Raw genomic sequence first — 25,684 nt, 5'->3', positions numbered from 1 at the left:
CCAGTTAGTTAGTGACAGGTGCCCCCCCAGTTAGATAGTGAAAGGAGCCCCCCCAGTTAGTTAGTGACAGGTGCCCCCCCAGTTAGATAGTGACAGGAGCCCCCCCAGTTAGATAGTGACAGGTGCCCCCCCAGTTAGATAGTGACAGGAGCCCCCCCAGCTAGTGACAGGTGCCCCCACCAGTAGCGAGCCCGTTACCTCTGGGGCTGGCCTCTCCTGTGTCCCCGCTGGCCTCTCCGGTGTCCCCGCTGGCCTCTCCGGTGTCCCTGCTGACGATGCCGCTGCCTCTCCTATGTCCCCCCGCTGCCGCTGCCTCACAGATCAGACCTCACAGATCGCGGCGACTGAAGCAAGCAGAGCGCGCGCATGACACCCGCGCGGCAGAACGTCACATGCGGTAGTGACTAATGATTCACTTCCGCATGTGACGTACTCCGTGCGGGTACCATGCGCCCTCTGTTTACATCAGTCGCCGCGATCTGTGAGGTCTGATCTGTGAGGCAGCGGCAGCGGGGGGACATAGGAGAGGCAGCGGCAGCAGGGGGACATAGGAGAGGCCAGCGGGGACACCGGAGAGGCCAGCGGGGACACAATAAGAGGGAGCAGGCATGGCGCCCATAGCGCAAGCCATGCCTGCATCCCAGGGAGACGAGCGGGCCGCAGCAGGTGGCCTGGCGGGCCGGATGCGGCCCGCGGGCCGCCAGTTGGACAGCACTGGTCTATAACTTTATCATTACTTATCGCAATGAAATGAACTATATCTTGTTTTTTCCGCCACCACTTAGGGTTTCTTTAGGTGGGACATTATGTCAAGAATTATTTTTTTCTAAATGTGTTTTAATGGGAAAATAGGAAAAATGTGGGGAAAAAAATAATTATTTTTCAGTTTTCAGCCATTCTAGTTTTTAAATAATGCATGCTACTGTAATTAAAACCCATGAAATGTATTTGCCCTTTTGTCCCGGTTATAAAACCATTTAAATTATGTCCCTATCACAATGTTTGGCGCCAATATTTTATTTGGAAATAAAGGTGCATTTTTTCAGTTTTGCGTCCATCCCTAATTACAAGCCCATAGTTTATAAAGTAACAGTGTTATACCCTCTTGAAATAAATATTTAAAAAGTTCAGTCCCTAAGGTAACTATTTATGTATTTTTTTTAATTGTAAATTTTTGAATTTTTTTTTTAATTACAAAAAAAAAATGGGGAGTGTGGGAGGTAATGAGTTAATTTTTTGTGTAAAAATCATTTATTTGTATGTGAAAAATTGTGTAGGGTGTAGTTTACTATTTGGCCACAAGATGGCCACAGTAACTTTTTGTTTTAATGCGACCTCCAAGCTTCCTTCCGGAAGCTTGGAGGAAGTATAAGGAGGCTGGACACGTGAGTTTTTTTCTCACAATGATCGCGCTGCCCATAGGAGAGCAGCGGATCATTGTGGGGCTTAGATCAACGAACGGGAATGGATTTTCACGTTCATTGATCTCCGGGGGAGCGGGCGGCGGCGTGTTTACTAGCGGCGGGCGGCGTGTTTACGAGCGGGAGCGCGGACAGCGTCGGGAACGCGGAAAGTACGGATTTCTCCGTCCCTGGGGGTTAAAGGATGGAAAAAGGGACGGAGAAATTCGTACGGGCGGGGGTAAAGTGGTTAAAACACTGCTAAAATTGCAATTCATTTTTTGATTGTAGTATCGAGACAGAGGGTAAATCCCAACCAGTGTTCACTACAACCACTTCGTACTACAAAGATTTTGGGGGGAATACTCAAAATAAATAAATGAAAAAATGGTCCACTTCACAAAACTGATATTTATTCACAGTGTTAACGTATCCCACATGTGTTTTATAAGATCCCATTTAGTGCAGAATACTGTAAGGAATCATTTTGAATTTACATACAAGAGCTTTGCAAACAATCATTCTGAAGTTACATACAGAAGCAAGTGTTATAATTTAAGTAGGCCTCAGTTATCTGGACTGAGTTTTAGGTAAAAGGTAAAAGGCTTGTTCGCAGAGTATACCTTTAAATAGAGGTTTTCGTGATGCAAGCAGAAGCATCTCAGTGTCTGCTTGAAGCAGATGATACACGCAGATACTGAGAAGATGTTCCTAGTCCAAGGTCGTAGGCCTACACTGCCCCAGACAAATGGGCTACGGGAACAATCAACATAGGCCATATTTATCAACATGGGATTCTTTGCGACTAGGGGAAAGGAACTCATAGAATATTAATCAAGTAGGTGTGTATCATGACACCATAAGGGGTCTGAGCCAATTGTCGGTGTGGAGGTATGGCTTAGATGATGTCAGAATTTAACTCTTTGATGTTCATATAAAGAGGGAGCACGGAGGGAAAAGGGTACTGTACTCTACTTTCCAGCTATCCGGCTCTCTATGCTTCCTAGTTAGAAACTAGCTTCCTGTATGTATGCTGTAAATATATGTGATGTACATAGGACATAGGAAAGACTATTTATACTTTGAAGAAATCAAACTGTAACACAAGATGCTTAATAAACCCCTTTGAAAGGTGAAGAAGGCTGTCTCCGCTCTATCTCCTGTATGCTGTCGCTGTGAGTTGCAGCTCTGATGAGTTGCTGGTGCCGGATCTAAAGGTGATTTATTACAGCAAGGTACAGCGATGGAAAGAAGTAGCTGATCCCCTGCTGATTTTGCTAGTTTGCCATCTGAAGAAGAAATTACCAGCCATAATTGTAATGGTAGGTTTACTATAGCTGTGAGAGACAGAACAACAACACAAGAATGCTCAAAAGCCCAGTGCTCCAAAGTCACATCTGATGTGCATTGTAATGAGGGCAATAAGTATTTGATTCCCTTACAAACCGTAAGATCCCAAGTGTTTTCAGTGTTTGCAGATAGCAAGCTGATTTTAGGGGCACAACTGTATTTGTTAGGGATTGCTCCTAATTCCAGATTGTTACAGGAACTGTATAATGCCGGGTACACACATTGCTTTTTCCCACTCGATCCGCGGGATCGATCATTTCCAACATGTTCGATCGGGTTTTTACCGATACAGCTGTCGATTTTGCATACTTAACATGCAAAATCGACAGCTTTATCGATCTAAACCCGATCGAACATGCCGGAAATAATCGATTGATCCCGCGGATCGAGTGGGAAATCGCAACATGTGTACCCAGCATAAAAAAGACACCTGTCTACAGATGCAATCAATCAATCATTCCAAACTAGCCACCATGGCTAAGATCAAAGAGCTGTCCAAGGATGTCAAGGACAAGGATTATAGACCAGCACAAGACTTGATTGGGCTACAGGTCTATCTCCCTTGGTCTGACCCTTGTGATTGCCAACAAGTCATTTGCCACCAAGTACTAAGCCATCTTTTGATAGGGGATCAAATACTTAAAATTTCATTCATTAAATGTACATCAAGCCCTGACTTTGAGATAGTGTGTTTTAGAGGGTTCTTGTTTTGTTATGTCTTTCACAGCTACAATAAAACTAACACACCACTTATAGATTAGTAATTTCCTGATCAGAAGGCCAACTAGCAGAATCAGAAGGGGATACATGGCTTACAGAAGAGTAAATCCATAATTTCTTGCAGGAGCCAGTAATTGTGGACCCTGTGGGGCACGGAAGTCCTATTGGCAACAATAGAAAAACTGCAGCTGCAGCGCTGAACCACTTTAGAGGCTACATTCATTACAATATGCTTTAGGTCAGTGGTCCTCAAACTAAGGCCCGCGGGACTAATGTGGCCCCCCAAGGCTTTTATACTAGCCCCCAAACACAATGTATAACGTATAGATGCGGCCCACTGCACCATTAAATATTGGCAGCCCCCATATAGAACAGCAGTGCACCCCCGATCCACATATGTAGAAGCCAGTGAGCAGTCATTCGCTGGCTTCCAATCCAATTCTGCATCAGGTGACACTGCTGTCCAACTGGACGGCATGTTGTCACCTGGGTATGCTTTACTGTCTGGTGTACAAAGATGTTATTCAAGCGCCGCATGACTGAATGGCTGCTGCTGGGAGTTCTCTTCCAGGCATGATTGAAGGGCGGGGGGAGAATCAATACCTAGATTCACTGTAATGTTTTTGAACAACATTTTATGTACAGTATGTTCAGGCCCCTCAGCAGTCTGAAGTATATTGACCCAGCCCTTCACCAAAACAGTTTGTGGACCCCTGCTTTAGGTACTTTAGCCCTCCAGTTGCTGTATAGTACATGAGGTTTTTTTCTCAAGAAAAAAGGCTGAACCAGCCTGTATTTATCTCTATGCTGAATTAAATTCTAGAAAACTGGTTTACTATTGCGGGTAAAATGCTATTCTAATTTGATGGTTTTTTTATTCTACGTATAGCTTGGACTTTGCAATTTAATCTGCATTCGGAAGTCTGACATGAGTCTTATTCATACAAGTACAATATTTAGTTAAATGCTCACTTGTGTACACATTTATGACAGTAATTGTGTCCCACATGACACACCTGGTGCTGCCAACGTGTTTCCATGAACATGATAAATCTATGGTATTCCCCAGTTGCCCTTGATCTTTTGTTCATTAGTTTATTGTGACTAAATGGAAAGACCAAACATATGGGAGATAAATACAACAAAGCTGCTGACTGTCTTGCCAATGGGCATGTCATATAAAGAAAAGAATAGAACAGCACATCAACTAATTACTGTGCAGCTTCAATTACAAGGTCCTTGAAAGAAAAGATGCACTTTTTAAATGTTAACCTTTACAGACAAACATCATTAGGTCCAGCCAATTATTTTAGGCACCCGGTGTCCTCCTCTTATTAGATTAGCATTAATATTGTGAGATTGTTAAAAGCCCTTATATCGCAAGAAATATGTGAACTGCAGCAGTCACCATCCCTGGTGCATCTCCCTACGGACAAATGACTATCCGGTTCTCCTTGGCAGACTTCCAAAGAGACTGCTGTCCTGAACATGCTCACCCAACTCATCAACAGGTGGGGGGCATATGAGCAGAAGCCACACCATGCCTCCCCCACTTCCTGATTAACAGGAGTAGTAAGCAGCATCTTATGCCAACCTCTCCTCCCAGAAGGCAGCACAGTACAAGTAACCCAACATTTTCCAACTACAGGGATCAACAGCAATCATGTGACTTTCACCGATTAATTTGAAGTGTACCTGTAAGAAAATAAGAGAAACGTTAGATGCTTACCTCAGCAGAGGGAAGCCTCTGGATAGTCCACGCTTTCCTTCAGGTACGAGCACAGGCACACTGCACAGGAACAAGTTCGGCCCACACATGCACAGTAGCACAGAGCAACTCGTGCTCAGTCTTTTCCTCAATGCATGAGCGACTTTGTGTTACTGTGCAGGCAATACTTGTGCCTGCGCAGTGCGGCCATGCTCCTGTCTGTGTACAAAAAGAAGAAGAAACATAATGGTCCCCCTGCGCCGCAGTGTGGTGAATGAGGATGATCAAGAGGCTTCCCTCTACTGAGGTAAGTATCTAACTTATTTTTTGCCACGTTTGCTTTAAGGTATTTAGAGTAATAATGTATTTTTAACATATTTTTATACATACATATAATCCGACATTATTACTGCTAGTCTGGTGTGAAAGGAAGGCCTCATTGGGATAATAACCTCTTGGGCTGTACAGGAGTTTTAAGGATTCAGAGTTTTGAAACAAGATAAACTTAACATATTAGCAGGTTTCAAGTATAAATCTAATTTATTTGTTGAAATAAAATACATTGTTAAGCACAGAAAGAATTTAATTGAAAGTCTAGCTCCTGATTTCAGAAAAAGGAATACAGTATTTAAAATCACTACTGGGAAATAAATAGCTTACCAAAAATGTTTTGCCTTGGGTTTTTATATTTCTTTGCCTTAGGTAATGCTTCTCTGCTGCAGTGCTTTAAATCTTCAGTTTAAAAAAACAAAACATAAAAGTGCTAGGCAATGTAGAAATCTCTGCTTTTGGCTTCCTAAATATATTTGCTTTAGTGGCATGTACCAGTATGAAAAGCCTCGTCCTTGTAATGTGTGCTTCTAGGTAGAAATCTATGAGGGCTAGGAGCCCCAAGCTGTCCTAGCCTTCAACTCAAACACCACACACAAGCAAATGCCATGAGAAATGTACTAGTAACCACACTGTGTAATGTTAAATTGCCAATTGTAATATGTACCATATATATCCTACCCCCGTATGTCTGTGTTATGTGTACCCATGTATATTGTTTCTGTTCATATAAGTCTACTCTGCTGCCTGTGCCAAAAATAATTAATTGAGCATCCCCTTGTACTTGGCGAATAAAATCTATTCTGATTCAGTCATCAATTGACTTGTTCGTTTTCTTGGCAGTCCAAGGTGTCCACAAGAGACTTCTCTAATTCTGGATACACACTTTGCGTTCCCGCACTCAATGCGCCCGTCGATTCGCGTCGACTCGATTATTTCCGACGTGTCCGATTCGCGTTTCGATGGATCACTAGGTCGGTTTGGCATACTTTACATGTAAATCGACCTAACAATCATCGAAATGCGCTCGGAAATAATCGAGTCGACGTGAATCGACGGGTGCATCGAGTGCGGGAACGCGAAGTGTGTATCCAGCATAATACTATAGTTCAGAGGCATCAATTTGCTTTCTATCTTGCTTTTTACGATTCAACTTTTAGGACAATAGGCTCACATCAATGAAAGAAAGACTGGGCCCATCTATGCCTTAGAATTGTTTTGTAAAATATATGGATCACACTGGCCCCAACTCAGAAGGGTGATTGAAAAACACTGGCACATTCTGAAGTTGGATCCGGAATTGATGAAAATAGTGGGTCCCACCCTTTGATGACTCCTAGGAGGGCACCAAATCTAAAGGATACTTTGGTGAGGGTGGAAGTGTATTCTAGGAACCAGGATCGTTTGAGAGATGGGGGTTCTTGGGACCCAAGCCTACTGGAATGTATACTTGTGGGAGCATTCATTGTAGGTTGGTAGAAAAGACGTAAAAAATTAAAATGCCAAGGGAAATAAGGAATATGATATCAAGAGTTTCATAAATTGTAATACTGAGGGAGTTATATACATGATTACATACCCCTGTGGATTGAAGTCTATAGGGAAGAACAAAAGAGCCCTAAAAAAGCGAATTGGGGAGCATGTAGAAAATATTAGTGCAGCTACCTGGACTGTTTAAGATTTAAAGGGATAATTAAAGCCATAGGAAACAGAAGGGGAGGGGATCATGAGAGATTGTTATATCAGGTTGAAAATAGGTGGAAATACAAATTGGGAATGTTGGTTCGGTTCTGGAGGGGGGGGGGGGGGGGGGGTGTTTTCTGAGTACGGACCTAAATTTAAGCCATTTCCTTAAAGAATATCACTAAGTGTAACGATTGGTGTCAGCACGCAGAGAGATTCTGATTCTTAGCAATCTGCAGTACCACCAAGAATGCAGATATACGCCTGATTATCGATAATCTGCAGATTCAGCGATAATACAGATGTATTGCTAACATCTGGACACCAGAATAGTGAGGGTGTTTGGTGCAACAGTAACAACTCTGAGTGGAGACCACCAGAGGAGCTGGCGGCCTAAGACTCCTGAGGAATTCACCCCTGACTGAGGGTGATATTCCAGTAGCCTGTGGACCTCTGGGCGAGGGACCGAGGCTGGGTTGCAGGAAGCCCTGCAGCTAATATGAAAGGTATTGCCCTGGACTGGGCTAATGTAATACAGTAATAGCACAATCCTAGTCTGGGTGTGAGGTCCGTAGTCACAACACCCTGGAACTAGTCTGGAACATAACATAAATGATAATACAATTTCCTAGTCTTGGGTGTGAGGTCGGTGATCGTCAACACCCTGGAACTAGTCTGGAATATAGCATAAATGATAATACAATTCCCTAGTCTTGGGTGTGAGGTCCGTGATCTCAACACCCTGGAACTATGCTAGAGAATACACAGAAGATACACAGTATTCCTAGTCTGGGGTGTGAGGGCCTTGATCTCAACACCCTGGAACTGGTCTAACAAATAAACAGTACAAGGTAATCTGGCTCAGTGTGAATTCCCAAGTCCTCCTGGTTCAAACACACTGTAAGGATCTGACTATGGTCTGAATGCTTCCACAAAGTGTTTGCAATGGCAGACAACCAGCAACTGACAAGCAAGCAGAATATATAGTAGCTGAACACTGCTGCCCCGTCCGAGCCACTCAGCCAATCATGAGTCCAGCAGGAATCAGCTGATCGTCCTGATCAGCTGACACTTCCCCTGCTGGTATAAAGGTCCTGACTTCTGGCCCGCGCGCGCGTAGCTCTTCATCCATCTATGTGGACTAACAGGCCCAGCCACTCCAAAGGCACGCTGCTGCGTACAAACTGCCACCTTAGACACGGAAACAGCCGCTTTGCTATTAGAACATGCAGCGGCTTTTCCGCGTTCTGCCACACTACCAAACGCGTGCCTACGCGTGCAAACCGCCGCGTTGGACGCAGAATCAGCCGCCTTGCTTTTAGCAGGCGCGGCGGCTTTTCCGCGTTTTCTCACACTAAGCTAGAAAAATATAACACAATAAAATTAATGGTACTCATAGGATTGAATAGTCTAGAGTTGCTGGGAAGTATATACATATGTTGGCAAGGAATGTATTTGTGGGATGACTGGACATGTGATTGTACACACTAGGTCATAATGAATATTATTCTGAGGATATGGCCAGATTAGATGGAATATTTAGGTACCTCCGGTTTTGCGGGGCTGCTGGGTAGTGTACAAATAGGTTGGCAAGGAGTATATTAATGGGATGACTGGAGTTGTGATTGTACATACTATGTCATAATAAATATTATTCTGAGGATATGGCCAGACTTGATGTAATATTCGAGTAAGGAGATAAAACGGGGGCATGCTCTAGATAGTCTTCTGGGTAGGAACTATATATGTGCATTAAAGAAATACAGGAAATCCATGGCTGCATGGTATCTTTATTTGGAAGGAATGGACTAAATTAAACTATATCAGATGAGGAATAAAGATGCCAAACTCTAAAAAAAATAGCTCTGTCAGTGAGCTTGCTGTCAGATAGCTTTCTGTCTCTGGAACAAGGAAGTAAAATAGCAGATTGATCTCTAAACCTGCCTCAAAGCGAGGCTTGAACGTGAGTGACTTGTTGGACGTGACCACAGCATCATTGTACCAACGAAGTCCACGTCAGTGGACATAATGCGTATACCGGCGTGGGCTAACTAGCTGGAAATGAGGAGCGGATAATGGCACCCAAATGCGGGTGAGGTTCAGCTGGAATGTGGCGTGGAGAGGGGCTCAGCTGGCACTTACAGGTACCTGTAACACTGTGGGACGCCGTGGTGGGAAGAAGCAACGTGAGTAGCCAATTATGCAGAGTGCTGACACTGAAGTAAACGTAGAACGCAGAGTGGAGTGCCAGCAGTGACACAATCTTGTCTACCAACGGAGCGGTAAGCCGGTGTCACTTAACAAGCATAACATTTGGCTGAAGTGGAATTGCTGATTATGCTCCGTAGATATTATGGACGTTAGTTTAAGCAAAAGTTCAGTTTGAATAATTTGGAGAGCATGTGAAGTTACAAGAGACTATGATATACTCTGTGCTTAATGGTGTTGAAATCAGCCACTAGCCATTGAAAGAATTTTACAGCCCAGCTTGGTTCACACTTGTTATTGACAATGGACTGGCAGACCTCATATTGCAGTGTGTGAGGTTAGAGTGAGTGTGGTTGTTGCCAGGAGCGCTCATTGGATGATCCAGCGTGTCTAGGGGATTTTAATAGGTTTGGGTTGGTATTTTTGGGGGACCATTTTTGATTCACTATTGAAAATAAAGTGTTGTACGTTTATAGTTGATGAGTGGCGGTTTGCTCTTTTTTGGTAGAGTTCTAATACATTCATCTGTTATCAGATTATTTAAAGGGAAGGTTTACGCAGGAGCAACAAAAAAATAAAAATCTAAATCCACTTACCTGGGGCTTCCGCCAGCCCGTGGCAGGCAGGACGTGCCCTCGCCACGGCTCAGCAGGCTCCCGGTCTTCTCTGGCCAGGCCCGGCTGCCAGGTCGGGCTCTTCTGCTCTCCAACGTGTGTGTCACTGGTGCGCGCTGACGTCATTGGACGTCCTCCGGGCTGTAATGCGCATTTTGGAGCGCAGAAGAGCCCGACCTAGCAGCCGGGCCTGGCCAGGTCGGGTGCGCCACCGGAGAAGACCGGGAGCCTGCGGAGCCGTGGCGAGGGCACGTCCTGCCTGCCACGGGCTGGAGGAAGCCCCAGGTAAGTGGATTTGGATTTTTATTTTTTTTAGCTCCTGCGTGAACCTACCCTTTAAAGAGAAACTCCGACCAAGAATGGAACTTTATACCAATCAGTAGCTGATACTGGCTTTTACATGAGAAATCTATTGCTTTTCACAAACAGACTATCGGGGGTGCTGTATGGCTGATATTGTGGTGAAACCCCTCCCACAAAGAAATTCTGAGTACGTACTCTTGGCAGTTTCCGGTCTGTGAACCTTGCTGCATTGTGGGAAATAGCTGTTTACAGCTGTTTCCAACTGCCAAAAAAACATGCAGCAGCTACATCACCTGCCAACAGTAAAAATGGCACCATGTAATAAATGTCAGAATGTAAATCAACAACTAAACAAGCCTCGCCCACAGCTCCTTTTGTGCCTTGGCACTCTTAGAGCAATGTATGGCTCTATGGGAGCTCGGTCTGGGCAGGAATAGGAGGTGTTACTAGCCAAAGATTTCAGAAGCAGAGGGGAGGGAGGAAGAGATGGGAGTGCACTTTTCACAGGGTGAGGGCTGGAGACAGCTTGCCTGTGTAATGTGACAAGCAGAACATGGCTGCTGTCAGTGTATCACAGGAAGACATAAACAAACTGTTGAAGCTGTTTGCAGCAAGATTTGCTGTACAAACTATCTAAATTTTAGATAAGATATATAGATAACTTACTTGTTATAGTTAGTTTTTTTTTGGTGGCTGGATGGTGTAATGGTTAAGGCCTCTGCCTCTGACACAGGAGACCAGGGTTCGAATCTCGGCTCTGCCTGTTCAGTAAGCCAGCAGCTATTCAGTAGGAGACCTTTGGAAAGTCTCCCTAACACGGCTACTGCCTATAGAGTGCGCCCTAGTGGCTGCTGCTCTGGCGCTTTGAGTCCGCTAGGAGAAAAGCGCGATATGTTATTTGTCTTGTCTAGTTTTTCATCTTGGATCCGATTTAAGGCCAGTCTCCATGCAACCCCGCTCACATGGTTTATCTACTGCAATATATGTAAATTGTTGCAGATTTCTATTTTATAACAGAACTGCAGTTACAAGGAATGTGCTGATGTGGTGCTTTCGCTTCCCAAATGTTTGTAAATGTGTTTGACCAAATCTCAGTTCCCAATGTATTTTAAGAGACAGGTGTTTTTATTTTTTCAGATTATTTCATGAATACTCCCGTATTGCATTAGGCACAACTAGTGACACGTATGCCATATGAATTCATAACGATGTACGTTTTTTTAAAAAAAAAATTGTTTAAGTTCCTCAATCTTTCTTTATAATTGCATTCTATAATTCAATATACAGCAATACCTGAACAAGAGGTGGGAGGATCATCATTATAAATCATCAAAGCTCTACTGGTGTCAATCTCTAACACAGGAGAGCATAATGATAAACCTAATCAGCATGATGATTTTCCCTCATTGCATAATCAGCAACCAGATAGCAGGCGAGTTACTGTATTACCTAATTGCTATCAAATGAGATTATCTATCCAGCTGTGCTGTATGGCAGGATTGTCAGAATCACTGCACTCAACAGGATTACAAAAACTTTGGCAATAAGACAATTAACACAAATGTTCTAAAAGCTGTGTATTGTGTTGTCTAACAAAAGACATAAGATGTAATACAATCGAAGCGATTTCCAAAGATAAGCACATTTCACTTTTTTTCCTAAATAATTACAAACACAGCTCAATAACCTACCAACAAGCTATTACTATTATCCCTCCCTGTCTCCACTGAATCATCTACAGAGATTACATGGGATGGGCCTGCATTTGAAGGCCACACCTCAGGAGAGGGCTCTGACCTTATTAACAAACATTTCTCATTTTCATATCAAATAAGTGCTGTAAAGGACAAGCTCCAGTCCAAAATCGTATATAATATATATATATATATATATATATATATATATATATATATATATATATATATATATATATATATATATATATATATATATATATATATATATATATATATATATAGCTGAACCTATACTGAAGAATCTGCACATTGCATTCCTTTGGCATTGCATCACTCTGTTCTGGGAATCGTATTAACTTAGTCTAATAAATAACTGTGTATAATGCAAAAAAAGACGAAAGACTGCGGTCATATATGAAGTATACACTGATTCAAGATGCTGTGCTTTGCAAAACATACAAAAGAATTCATTTTGTTAACGGTCTCTCCAAGCAGTCAACAATACCAAAGTCACAGAGGAGGCCAAATAACCTACCAGTAAGTTTTGGGATGTGAGAGGAAATTGGAGTAACCAGAGGTCCCTCTGGACGCAGTACGAAAGAAAGAGGCGCCCAGTGGCAATAAAACGGTGTTAAAAACACTACAAAATTAGAAAAAAGGAGGAGGTGGCTTACTTTTCCAAAGAAACTAGTAAGGTTGACAGAAGATTCAGTTGTGTATTAGTCTGCAGTGTCCCTACCATCTGCAGAACCTGTGCACATTTTTTCAAGAGTGCGACCACCTCCAATCCGGCTTCTACTGGATTGCCGATACCGGAGTGGAGACGGTTTGTGTTCTCCACCTGCTCCTTGTGGTTGGTTACCCCCCTTTGCAACCCACATTTGTGAATATATTTTACCTTTACAAGGGACAGGGTGCATATTGCGCAATTGGGCTCCCATTGTCTTTGTGTTTTTTTCCCAAAGTTTTATCTGCACCTCACCCCCTTTATTCAGTTACTCTGGATGCATTGGCTGGATAGTGTACTGGTAAAGGGCTCTGCCTCTGACACGGAAGTTTGAATCTCAGCTCTGACACGGGCTCGAATCTCGGCTCTTCCTGTGAAGTAAGTCAGCACCTATTATATTCTCTGGTAGTTGATGTTGTAGTAAAATGTATTGTTGAGACACTAGCTGCTAAGGTAACACTTTGTGTAGTGATATAGCCATACGTGGACGCGGATTATAATTACATATAGAGTACTAGTCAAATATTAAGACGCGTCCCCAAAAGAACATTGTGGTCTAGTTGGTTCAAAGTTCTGTTATTAGTTTAGTTATAAAAATGTTATAAGTGTTATTCCAGTATTGTGAACAGTCTCCTATGTATATTTGGATATCAAATGGGGGTCTGGTTCTGACATTTATAGACCGTCTTATACCGGTGTATATGTAGACCCAAGGATTTCCAGTTACTTTGCTGTGATAGGTAATGATCTTATTGTAAAATATATATATATATATATATATATATATATATATATATATATTCTGTATCCTGTAATTTAACTGATGCGATGATTATGTCCGATTCTATACTGTACTGTTCATGATCTTTGCTAAATAAAGATTATTAAAAAAAAAAAAAAGTCAGCACCAATTCATTAAGTAAACCTTGGGCAAGACACCCTAACACTGCTACTGCCTAAAGATCATGCCCCTGTGGCGCTTTTGGTCCGTCAGGAGAAAAGCGTGAAATAAATGCTTTGTGTCACCTCAAACATGAGGTGAAAATTACAAATGTCAAGCTTTCCCAGATTGCATTGTTTGTGATGTGGAGTCATTTTACTCACAATAGAAGAAAGAACTGGGACTATCACAGTAAAAGTAAGCACAGCATCTACGTGTTCATTCAGCAGTCATCTTGGTTACAGCAAATCCACTGCGCATGACAGGAACCCAAGACTAAAACTGGAATTCCGGCGACCTGTTTCCTGCTATTTCACGCAAACAGTTATTGTTTTGAAAGTCTTGTAATGTGTTCTGGTGCCTCCTGGACTGAACAACTTGTTATATTAGAACTAGCTGACCTTCCTTCTAGCAAGATATTTCACTAGAATATATGTCTTAAGAGAGAACTCTGCATATAGTCTTCTGCAAAAACATTGGTTCTAAATGAATGAGGGTTTGACATTGCAAGAATCTCATAAATTCTTACACAGTGAATCATACAAAAACCTGTACATTGAAGGGTGGGCATATACGTAATGGTACATGGGACACCTGGTAATAATTTTTAAAGGGGAATAACTTAAATGGTTGCCTAAATAATCATTTATGTTATTCCCCTTTAAGATTTGTATTTGGAGCACCAAGGAGTGGAAATCAGGTTTACATCTTATTGCACAAGATGGCAATTGGTATCTCTTGCTCTGTAGCCCAGGTTGAACTCTGTTTTAACCTCCCTAGCAGTATTGAAGGTTATACACGTCCATACGAAACATGCCGTGAACAGTATTGACGTGCATACACGATAATACTCTTCTGCACTGTATACTAGACCTTTGCTTGACACATTTTGGAAATTTACAGGGAAAAAAAAGGTTATGAAAATGAATTGGATCACTTTTTGTACAGAAATCCAGGGGAAATTGAACGCCAGGGAGGTTAATGTTCAACAAACATTTGTTTTTTTTCTCTGACCAGGCGGTGCTTTCAAATCTTGGTTTCCATGTAATTTATAATTCCGCTTCTGCCTTATTTATTTTTTAAGTATTTATATACATATTACGACATATTATGCAGCGCTGTACAGAGTATATGGTCTTGTCACTAACTGTCCCGCACAGGGATTCAGAATCTAGTCCCTACCATAGTCATATGTCTATGCATGTATTATAGTCTAGGGCCAATTTAGGGGGAAGCCAGTTAACTTTACTGTATGTTTTTTGGATGTGGGAGGAAAACTGAGTGCCAGGAGGAAACCCACGCAGACACGGGGAGAACTTACAAACTCCTTGCAGATGTTGACCTGGCTGGGATTCGAACCGGAGACCCAGCGCAGCAAGGTGAGAGCGCTAACCCTTACTGGAAATACCTCTTTACCCTCTATGACAGTGATCTACAAACTTGGCTTTCCAGCTGTTAAGGAACTACAAGTCCCACAACGCATTGCAGAAGTCTGACAGCCACAGTCCTGATTCATAAAGGCAAATGCATTGTGGGACTTGTAGTTCCTTATCAGCTGGAGAGCCAAGTTTGCAGATCACTGCTCTAGGAGATTACACGGGCACAGGTTTAGCTGTGTGAACATATATCAGGTGATTGTCAACCCACTGGTTTTTAGATAGGAGAAATGTGGTTTAATGAGTGTTGTCATTCAAGCTGCATTTCGGAAAATAGTTTATGTAGTGGTGAGTGACATATTGACTTCTTTCCTTCTTTATGGATTGGCACATTTTTTTTTTTTTTTTTTTTTTAGAAACTCAGCAATAATGTTGCCCAAAAGCACAAGCCAACAAAATAATCGGATGACTAAAACCAAATCATGATACAATGCTAATACAGATGGCGGTGTTAAAATAAACTGTCATTGCATAAAAAGGCAAGCACTTTGTCTATGCTTTTGAAGTCCCGTTGAGAGGACAGCTTTTTTAACATATCAGACCACAAAGCCTTTCAACGATAGACAAAAAAAAATGAAACAAATGCAGGGGTGTTATTAAATGAAGGAGCAAGGCCAGTCTTTGATGTATGTAGCAGTGCTGCATAGAAATCCATTTGTCAGTGGGCAACCTGGAACGTGTTATGAAAAAAAATGTTACAGTTCTTTATTCTTCATGCTATTAAAAGAGAGTAGAAACAAGACAAGGAAAGACATTGCCTTTCATTCATCTTATGAAATAGAGAACATTTCCATACCAAAAGCTACATTTATTTAAAATTTGAGCAGAGTTCTTCAAAAACTATTAGTTGCTCCAACCTGATAGAAATTCCTAGCTCTCATTGTCCAGTAGTTCTGTACAGTAAGGGCAGAGCAATCCTGGTGCTTCAGAAATAAAAGTGTGATGGGCCATTAGGTTCCTTTTCCTGTTGCATCATAGCAGACAAAATCATCATAATGCATGGGGCTAGCACATTGATCTTGGTATAGTGCAGATATCGCAGTTGATGCGTTTACATTGGCAGCGAATGTGTGATCCAACGGGTCTGCACACTCGGTACAAGATCAGGTTGTTTATTCACATTACATTCGGGGCTACGGTGGGTCCCCTTTGTCAAGGTAGTAACAGATTTAGGAAAGGCACACCTTGCCGTGAGTAGTTGGGTGCACAACCTTGATGTAGAAGCAACATCAGTTCAGTACGATCAATTCAAAGTCGGTTGGCACACCAATTCGAGTTCCCAAGCACATTTATTGAATGTACAGCATGACAATTGTTTCGGGGCCACGGAGGGTCCCCTTCATCAGATAAGTGCAGACATATGAGTGATACAAAATACAAGCACATTATACATTATATAAACCAACAGTGATCAATCACCAGGCATCAGAAGAGAAAAGGACCTCCCCCTCAATTACCATACATAATCTAATGACAATGCATAAATACCACAGTAAAATCAATAATCCTTACCCCATAGCTGACCTGTATGATTAGTAGCTTCAGATCAGAGTGTACATCTGCCCCATCGTGTCCACAATCCTCAGCAAATCCATGGTATTAATATTGCAGACTGCGTGGTGACAGTTTGCAACTCAAAATCCACGCTGTCCGCCGCCCATAGTACAAATCAGCCGTTAGGCTGATAATACCATACCCGGAAGTGTCCATGGCAACCTGAAAAGCAGGCCGCCATGGCCAATCAGATGCGCGGCTGGGAGTGGTTACAGCTCTGCACGGCAGAGTTGTAACATCGCGCTGGAACGAAGCAGTGGGCGTGGCCCTGCTAACAACCTGACACCTTTGTCAAGGTAGTTACCATTCTGTTTAATACCTTGACAAAAAAGGATCCGCTGTGACCCCGAAATGTTCATTGGTTATTCGAATGGACATCTGCCATGTAATGTAAATATACAACCTGATCTTCTAATGAGTGTGTAGACCTGTTGGATTATACTTCGACTTTTCAAATGGATCAGCACTTCGCAAGGCTGCATGGTGTGCAACTCTCTATTGGTTCTAGTACATTGGAAGGGAGGCATATTTTTTAAAGAGAATGGGAACCGATTCGCTAAAAGAAAAACCAGATACTTACCTAAGGAGAGGCCAGGCTCAGATTCCTAATGAGCCTCCCCTCTCCTCTCTCGGTGCCCGTTCCAGCGCTGGCTCCCCCGTAGCAATATTTGACTAAATTGGTCAAATACAGCTACTTCCGCCGCCGAAGGGAGGCTTTGGCAGTCTTCGGGAATCCGAGTGTTCCCAAAGACGGGCCGCTCCAAACTGCGCACGCGCGAGTGCCATCGTGTACTCGCACGTGCGCAGTATGGAGCCACCCGTCTTCGGAAGGACTTGGCTCCCGAAGATATCCGAAGTCCCCCGCAGAGGAGCTGCCGCTGCGACGAAGGCACAGGGAGAGGAGAGGGAAGGCTCATTAGGACACAGAGCCTTCCCTCTCCTTAGGTAAGTAGCTGGCTTTTTTAAAATTAATCGGGAACCATTGGCTTTAAGGAACTGTATGCCTCACTGTATGGTCACACTGTATCGTTAATGTGCAATCTGACTTTTCTGAAATGACGCGGTGCAATTGAAGAATAACCGCATAACTGTATCACCGTTTGTTTATGGAAATAAAGTGTTGAAAGTTTATGCAGCATGGGTTGAGTCCAGATTGAAATTGTATGTGTATGAAAGGTGCTTAAAGCTACTCTGAAGCCTCAAAAAAAAACCCTGTTTTTACTTCAGAGTCTTCTTTAGCATTAATGCCCTACCTGAAACGCTGCAACCCCGTGGCTGAACTCGCAATTAAAACCCCCGAAATCCTGGAGCAAAAACCCATGACTGTCCAAGTCATGGATTTTGCTGCCCGGGGGTGGCAGAGCTTTGGGCTGTAGATCTGCCTCCAGTCCAATCAATCTGCGCTGATCGCCACCTCTCCCCGCCCCTCTCAGTGAAAGAAGACTGAGAGAAGCAGGGAGAGGCGGTGATCAGCACAGATTGACTTGAGTAGAGGTATACTAGAGCTACTGCCCAAAGCTCTGCCTCTACACGGAAGGAGCCCAAAATCTTTCCCTTGGGATTTCAGGGGTTTTAATTGAGAGTTCAGCCACGGGGATGCAGCGTTTCAGGTAGGGCATTAATGCTAAAGAAGACTGAAGTAAAAACTGTTTTTTATTTTAGGCTTCAGTGTCTCTTTAAGGCTAGCTTCTTAAGACAGTAAACATGGGTAGGTCAGAGGAGATACTGGCAAAGCACAGGAAATGGTGTCAGATTACAGCTCTGGAAGGTTGTGCTGCAGAACAGGGATGCTGAAAGAACACCTGATCAGGTAACTTTAAAATTGACTTGATATCAGAAAATGAATGAATTAAATTACAGATAAAATCAAGTTCATAATTTAAAATGTGATTAAAGCGGTATTGTCACTATAAAATCAAATTTCAACAGCAACTGGTCTGAGTGTATTAAGTGATAAAGATGCTAATCCTGCATTAAAAACTTGCAAAACTTTTTCTGCTGTTATGGTTTGTAGTTATCACATACTTTAGGAGCACTGGCCCTAGTGCCTAACAGTGCCAGAGTTGAATGCTGGGAGTTTTTTTTATCTATAATATATTCCTCCTCTTCCATTTATTTCCCTGCCAAGCTGCTTATCAGAACCACCCTCTGATTACTTGTGTTTACAAGCAAGGCTGAGGTGACTCAGTGATTGGATGTGTAAATAAAAAAAAGAAAAAAAAAAAAAGAGTGCAGTTGTTAGTATACACCTCAGTGGGAGTGTCTGAAGACTCTGGGAGGAGGGCAGCTAATGAATACACAATGAGCAAGAGAAGGGAGGGGGGAAACAAGAGTCAGGGAGGATATGTTGTCAGCATTAGCTTGGCAAGATGGCCACTGCCTAGAAGGATTTTCTGCTTTTCCTTTATAAAATTCACAGGAATCATTACGTGGATAGCACAATACAACTGTTATGTAAGTAGAAGTAGTATTTATCTACTTATATATGTGTTTTTATTTCTAGGTTAGCATGGGTGCTGCTTGTTCTTTAACCTCCTTGCCGGTTATCCCGAGCTCAGCTCGGGGTAACCTGCCGCGGAGGATTCCTCAGGCCCTACTGGGCCGATTTGCATAAATTTTTTTTATACACGCAGCTAGCACTTTACTAGCTGCATGTCACTTACGATCGCCGCCGCTCCGCCGCATCAGAGGGCCCCCCCCCGAGACCCGTGCGCTGCCTGGCCAATCAGTGCCAGGCAGCACTGAGGGGAGGATCGGGACTCCCTCTGAAGTCACGACGTCGGTGACGTCATCGCGCCCGTCGTCATGGTCATGGAAATCCCGTTCAGAACGGGATTTCCGGTTGGGCATATGCGCCGGCGGCGATCGGCGCATACGGGGGGACACCGCAGGGAGGGGGGGGGGGGAGCATGTAGCTGGCGCTAGGCTAGCTACATGCTAAAAAAAAAAAAAAAAAAAAACACCCTCCCTGCCGTGCGCAGCACATTTTTAGAACGGCAGGGAGGTTAAGACCTGTTCATAGATTTCAGTTTCTTGTAAAGATACAATTTTTTTCCATTTTACTACAAATGTCTGGATCAAGGGAAAACACAGGGGGCCATGGATCTAATGCCAGCTACTGAACCCTACAGTATGTGCTCAGCAAATCAGATGGTGTCCATGCCGGAGAATGAACTCCGGACTCAGGCTGCAAAATTAGAGTGTTAACCACTACACTTCACAGTTTGTAGTCACAGCATACAGTTGTGCAAAATATGTGATTACTTACAGTTTCCAACTGATCCATGAGTTTTGAAAGAAACTTTCGACACTCCGGACTTTTGCTATCAATCTTCATTCCAGTTTGCATAGCATACAAGCGACCTGGAAGTAAAAAAAAAAAAAAAAGAGAATAAAATAAGAGATCGGGATACTAAAATTATGTTTATATGCCTAAAAAATAATTATTCTTTATTTAAATAGCGCCAAAATCTTCTGCACATCAAACATCATAGTAAAAAACAGACAATAGCGGGAAGAACAGATGTAAGAGTAGTTCAAGACGTTGCGCAATCAGGACATTCAGCTACACGAGTGCAAATACATACAATTGATGCGTAGTTTGAAAACATTGCCAATGTTACATGTTCATTTGCTAAAATACACAGAAACTGGAAACACTAGGAGGAGGTCCCTGCTTATTGTAAGATTACAATTTACAGGAAGAACTCAAAAATGATATTTCACATTGAGGCGAGCTGTGTAATGCTGTAAAAAAGGTGAAGCCAGTGCTAAAGGTGTATATTCTGGAAAGCGTAAAGAGAAACTTTTGATATATTGGTGGCGCTATGAAAAGGGATTATTGAATCATCTGAGGAATTAGAGACCTATTTATGATTAATGCAGAATACATTTGTTAACCAAGTTATGCTAACAGTTATGGGTCTCTGTACTTCCACCTTAGTGGCTGCAGATATCAAATGTTTTGAGTATGACAGGAGAAAAGCGCTATACCAATTAAATCAATTTTCCATTAGGTTTGGTTAAAGGCAACCTAAACTGAGATGGATATGGAGGCTTTTAAACAATATCAGTTGCTTGGCAGTCCTGAATCACACTCCTGAAACAAGCATGCAGCTAATCCAGTCTGACTTCATTCAGAGCTCCTGATCTGCATGCTTGTTGAGGAGCTGTGGCTAAAAGTATTATGCTGGGCATACACGGTGCGTTTATGCGCCAGAATCAAGCCGCTGGCTCGATGCCGGCGTGTCCCCGCTCGTCCCCGCGGGCACTTCCTTATCAGCCGCTTGTTTCTTCCATTGTCCGCCCGCGGGGATCAAGCGCAGAATCGATCCCCTGCGGTGATCGGGACAGGTTGGATATTATCAATCGAGCCATCAGTGGCTCGATTGATAAGAACTATCTAGCCGTGTATGCCCAGCACTAGAGACACAGGATCAGCAAGAGAGTCAGGCAACTGGTATTATTTTAAAAGGAAAAATCCATATCCTTCTCAGTTTCTGTTCCCTTTAAATTCATCAAAGCATAACTGTTAAACAAGCCATTAAAAAAATCTCATGCAGATCTGCTAGAACAAAGATAATTGATAATATCTTTTTATGATTGATTTATAAAGTGACAACATATTCCGTGGCGCTGTACAACATAGGGTACAAAATAATACAGACAATGGTATACACCAATATACGAAACACAGAGTTAGTACAAAATACATTCAGATTCTCGGATTTACAAGCCCTACTCCATAGAGCCAAATTAATCCATGCCGTGCACTGCTGAGGATCAAACAATCCGAAACAGTCTGTATGCATGTTGGATTATTATGGCTCTGTACAAATTAACAAGCTGACACATCATTGCATTCCAGCGGTTCTGGAGGTGTGTTTAGCTTCTAAGGGTACAATGGTTAATTTGCATATATTCCGCAGTGTGGCACTGGGAGACATCTCAAGCTCACTCCAACCTGAATTATCGCAAATTCTTTCTGTTTTAGGAAAGCAAACTTTTGTTTTTCTTAACATCTGTTCTGGGTCACCATGAGCTTGGTGGTTAGTCTGTACCTCTCAGTACAAAATACAGAATTGGTAATTACAGTGACAAACTTAATATGAATAAATGTGTAATACATTCCAAGACACAAAAGGGTGAGAAAGTCCTGCCCTTGCGAGCTAAGAGGGGGAATCAAAATCACTTTGTGCGACTCCAGTAAACCACTTCCATAAGTGAAACCCAGAGTAAGGTATAATACATTGGGTACTGTCACATACATATACAGAAATGAAAGCATAAGAAGGTGTAATCCCCCTTTAAGCCCCATATGTATTATTATGGTCAGTTGCTCTGCTGCCGAATTTGATTATTGTCACAATGCTCTGTCTGTGTAGCTTGCATATTGACCCCGCACACTTCTGAGTATTGGTGCTGCACAATTCTTGCAGTTGACATGGATACATTTTTTGTTTATGTACTTATTACCAGTGATGGTCAGTGAAACGCAAATTACCTTGACTTACAATTAGATTTCATGTAATGAAATGTATGCCCTTGAAATTGGATCAAATTAGCATCCTGTTGATTACAAGTCTAAATTACAGGAAATATTAATGCAAGCCCCAATTATTTGCATCTTGCTTACCATATCTAAAGAGTACATAATATGAAAGTCTTCACAATATACAATATGGTTTGCTGGTTATTATTTAGTGATCACACCCACTTTCAATATTAAGCGTGCTTCTGGTGTGATCACGTTGAAAAAAAAAACAAACAAAAAAATGTAAAAGGTAAATATCTGGTACAGGTTTCTGCAAACTATATAAAATCATTGCATTCAGCCTGGTAACAACTGGTCAACAAGAAGGAGGCAACTGTCAGGAAGCAGGAAGTACTGAGGAAGTCAAACCACATAAATTATTCAAAGTATGTCTATAATATGTGTCTAGTGCAAAGCTCACAAAAAGCTCAGTAGCTGCAAGAAAACGGAAACTTTCCCATTTAAGTTTTCTCACCCACAAATGTATCTCTAGTTTGTAAATTATGAGCAGCTGCATCTTTTTCAGATGTATAAATCACATGGAAACAGAAACTAAAGTAGTCTGTTCTCATAAAATCCTAACTATTTCAAAACTGCAAATTTTAAATAACTGAAAATAAATTAAGGACAATTCTCCAGGCAAATATGATAAACCATATTTAATCCAGTTGTTTATTTTAAAAGCTTCTAAGGGTACAATGGTTAATTTGCATATATTCAGCAGTGGTGCCTGGGAGACATCTCGAGCTCACTCTAACCTGAATTATCGCAAATTCTTTCTGTTTTAGGAAAGCAAACTTTTGTTTATTTTAAAAGGAAATGAAAAAACACTGTTATTTCAAGCATCTGATTCTCTTTATTATACTTTTATACTTTCTACTAGTAAAAAGGCCCGCCCGTTAAACGGGTGCTAGGCTACATCCGCTAAACCCCGGCAACGCGTCCTGCTCAACCGTCCCCCACTGCTGTTCTAAGTATATGCACACAGGGAAATGTTGCTTACTTGGCAGTTGGAAAAAGCTTTTATTTCCCACAATGCAATGAGGTTCTCAGACAGCAAACTAGAAGCAGGGACACAGGAGGTCGCAAAGACACAGAGGTTTTATTATATAGGATCATTTATGCAGCACTGGTATATTTTTTGCAATACATAATCAACAGTTCAGGTCATTTACGGTCTTACAGGGTAGCACACAATCAAATGCCTGTGCCAGTCTCGGGTGACTTTCTGGGGAGAAGCCAGTTAATTTACTAAGGAGTACCAGAAAGAAATCAATGAATAATTCATGTCACTAACAAAGGAGATCACAATCTTTTTTCAACCATAGTCAAAGTTTAATATTTCTACCAAAGTCTAAGGTCAATTAGAAGTAACGCTATTTAACCTACTAGAGACATAGCCGGATTAACCTGGATTGGGGAAAAACATATTTTTTCACTTACCTGGGGTTTCTGCCAGTCCTTGTAGTCTTTCAGGTCCCTTAGTGACCTGGAACAAAGGAGAGGACCTTGAGACCAAGGTACCTGAAAGACTATGGAGGAGGGGGGTTAAGGAGCCCAAGGTTTTTCCCCCTAATTCAGGTGTGCTTTAGGGCTATGCAGGGCTCCGGCCAGAGCAGTTCCAGAAAAAGCTCTTCACTGTGATGAAATGGTGGAGTTCTCCATTAGGATAAGTCCTGGTAGAACCTAAAAGAACTGGATGTTCATCTAAAACAGGGGTGGGGAACCTATGGCTCGCGAGCCATATATGGCTCTTTTCATGCCCGCATATGGCTCTGGCTCGCTAAAAGATGTGCGACAGAGCGGCCAGAGAGCCTGTTTACTTTTTTAAATCTGCGCCCTCCGTGCCGGGCCTTTGTAATTTGCATGCCTCTCCTTACATCGCGCGCTGAGCGCAGCCTCCTCCAGCCGCCGCAGCCAACGTATTGTAGCTCCGCCCCCCATGACGCGGCGTGCAGGGATTGGAGGCCTGAGTGTTGCGGCCAGTGACGTCAGCCAAGCCCGCGCTGTGGAACTCCGCGGTGAAGCTGCCTGGCCTGGTGAGTTAGCTAGCTAGCACTACAAAGCCTGCCACCCAGCGCCTCACCTGTTTCCCCCTCACTACCATCCAAGCAATATCCCCTACCCACCCAGCTTCTCACCTGTTTCCCCCTCACCACCATCCAAGCAATATCCCCTACCCACCCAGCACCTCACCTGTTTCCCCACCACCACCCACCAAGCAATATCCGTATCGTCTACCCACCCAGCACCTCACCTGTTTCCCCCACCACCACCCACCAAGCAATATCGCCTACCCACTTAGCACCTCACCTGTTTCCGCCACCACCACCACCCACCAAGCAATATCGCCTACCCACCCAGCACCTCACCTGTTTCCCCACCACCACCCACCAAGTAATATCGCCTACCCACCCAGCACCTCTCCTGTTTCCCCCCACCACCACCCACCAAGCAATATTGCCTACCCACCCAGCACCTCACCTGTTTCCTCACCACCACCCACCAAGTAATATCGCCTACCCACCCAGCACCTCACTTGTTTCCCCACCACCACCCACCAACCAATATCACCTACCCACCCAGCACCTCACCTGTTCCCCCCACCCACCAAGCAATATCACCTGCCCACCCAGCACCTTTACCTACCTCTCCACACCCTGACCTGCCACTCCCATTATTTTCTGGTGAATGCTGGCCACTTTACGATTATTTTCTGGTGAAATGCTGCCCACTTTACGATTATTTTGTGAAATGCTCCCCACTTTACGATTATTTTATGGTGAAATGCAGCCCACTTTACGATTATTTTATGGTGAAATGCTCCCCACTTTATGATTATTTTTTGGTGAAATGCCCCCCACTGTACGATTATTTTATGGTGCAATGCAGCCCGCTGTACGATTATTTTATGGTGCAATGCAGCCCACTTTACGATTATTTTATGGTGCAATGCAGCCCACTTTACGATTAATTTCTGGTGAAACATTGCCGCATTCATTATTTTATGGTGAAACGCTGCCCCATTAAGATTATTTGGCACCTATGTGGGAGCCTAATCCAAACTTTTGCAGAGGGGCCCAGTGATTTCTAGTTTCGCCCATGTCCGGGGGGGTTATCAGTTGCCCAGTAGAGGAGGGTTCTGAGTGAGAGTAGGGTTGGGTTGCATTTTCTGATACAAATACATTGAGATCAATGGATACGTTGCACTTTCTGACTAACCGTTAGCAACTGCATAGCAATGTTATTAAAAAGAATTCAGACACTTATTGTCCTTTAAAAGTGTTTGTTTTGTATAAAATGTACACATTACCTTGTATTTAGTTTTAAACATATTGTATGGCTCTCACAGAATTTCATTTTAAAATAGGTCGCGTTTATGTGTCTCTCGGCCAAAAAGGTTCCCTACCCCTGTTCTAAAAGAACAAAGTAGTATCTACATTTCCAACAATAAATAGAAGAAAGTTCACCCAGTGATTTT

General features: G+C 42.8%; 1 protein-coding gene across 2 annotated transcripts in view; it reads right to left on the bottom strand.

Annotated features, from left to right (window-relative positions):
* Positions 1-25,684, bottom strand: part of VTA1 (vesicle trafficking 1) — a 329,615-nt gene that overhangs the window by 225,440 nt on the left and 78,491 nt on the right. For both annotated transcript variants that reach the window (XM_068232038.1, XM_068232037.1), the window contains exon 2: positions 19,939-20,033. In XM_068232038.1, the coding sequence (XP_068088139.1) occupies positions 19,939-20,033 (95 nt within the window). The remainder of the gene's footprint in view (positions 1-19,938; positions 20,034-25,684) is intronic.

The sequence above is a fragment of the Hyperolius riggenbachi genome, chromosome 4, assembly GCF_040937935.1.
Source record: "Hyperolius riggenbachi isolate aHypRig1 chromosome 4, aHypRig1.pri, whole genome shotgun sequence".
Taxonomy (NCBI): domain Eukaryota; kingdom Metazoa; phylum Chordata; class Amphibia; order Anura; family Hyperoliidae; genus Hyperolius; species Hyperolius riggenbachi.
This window is presented reverse-complemented; position numbering and strand designations above follow the sequence as displayed.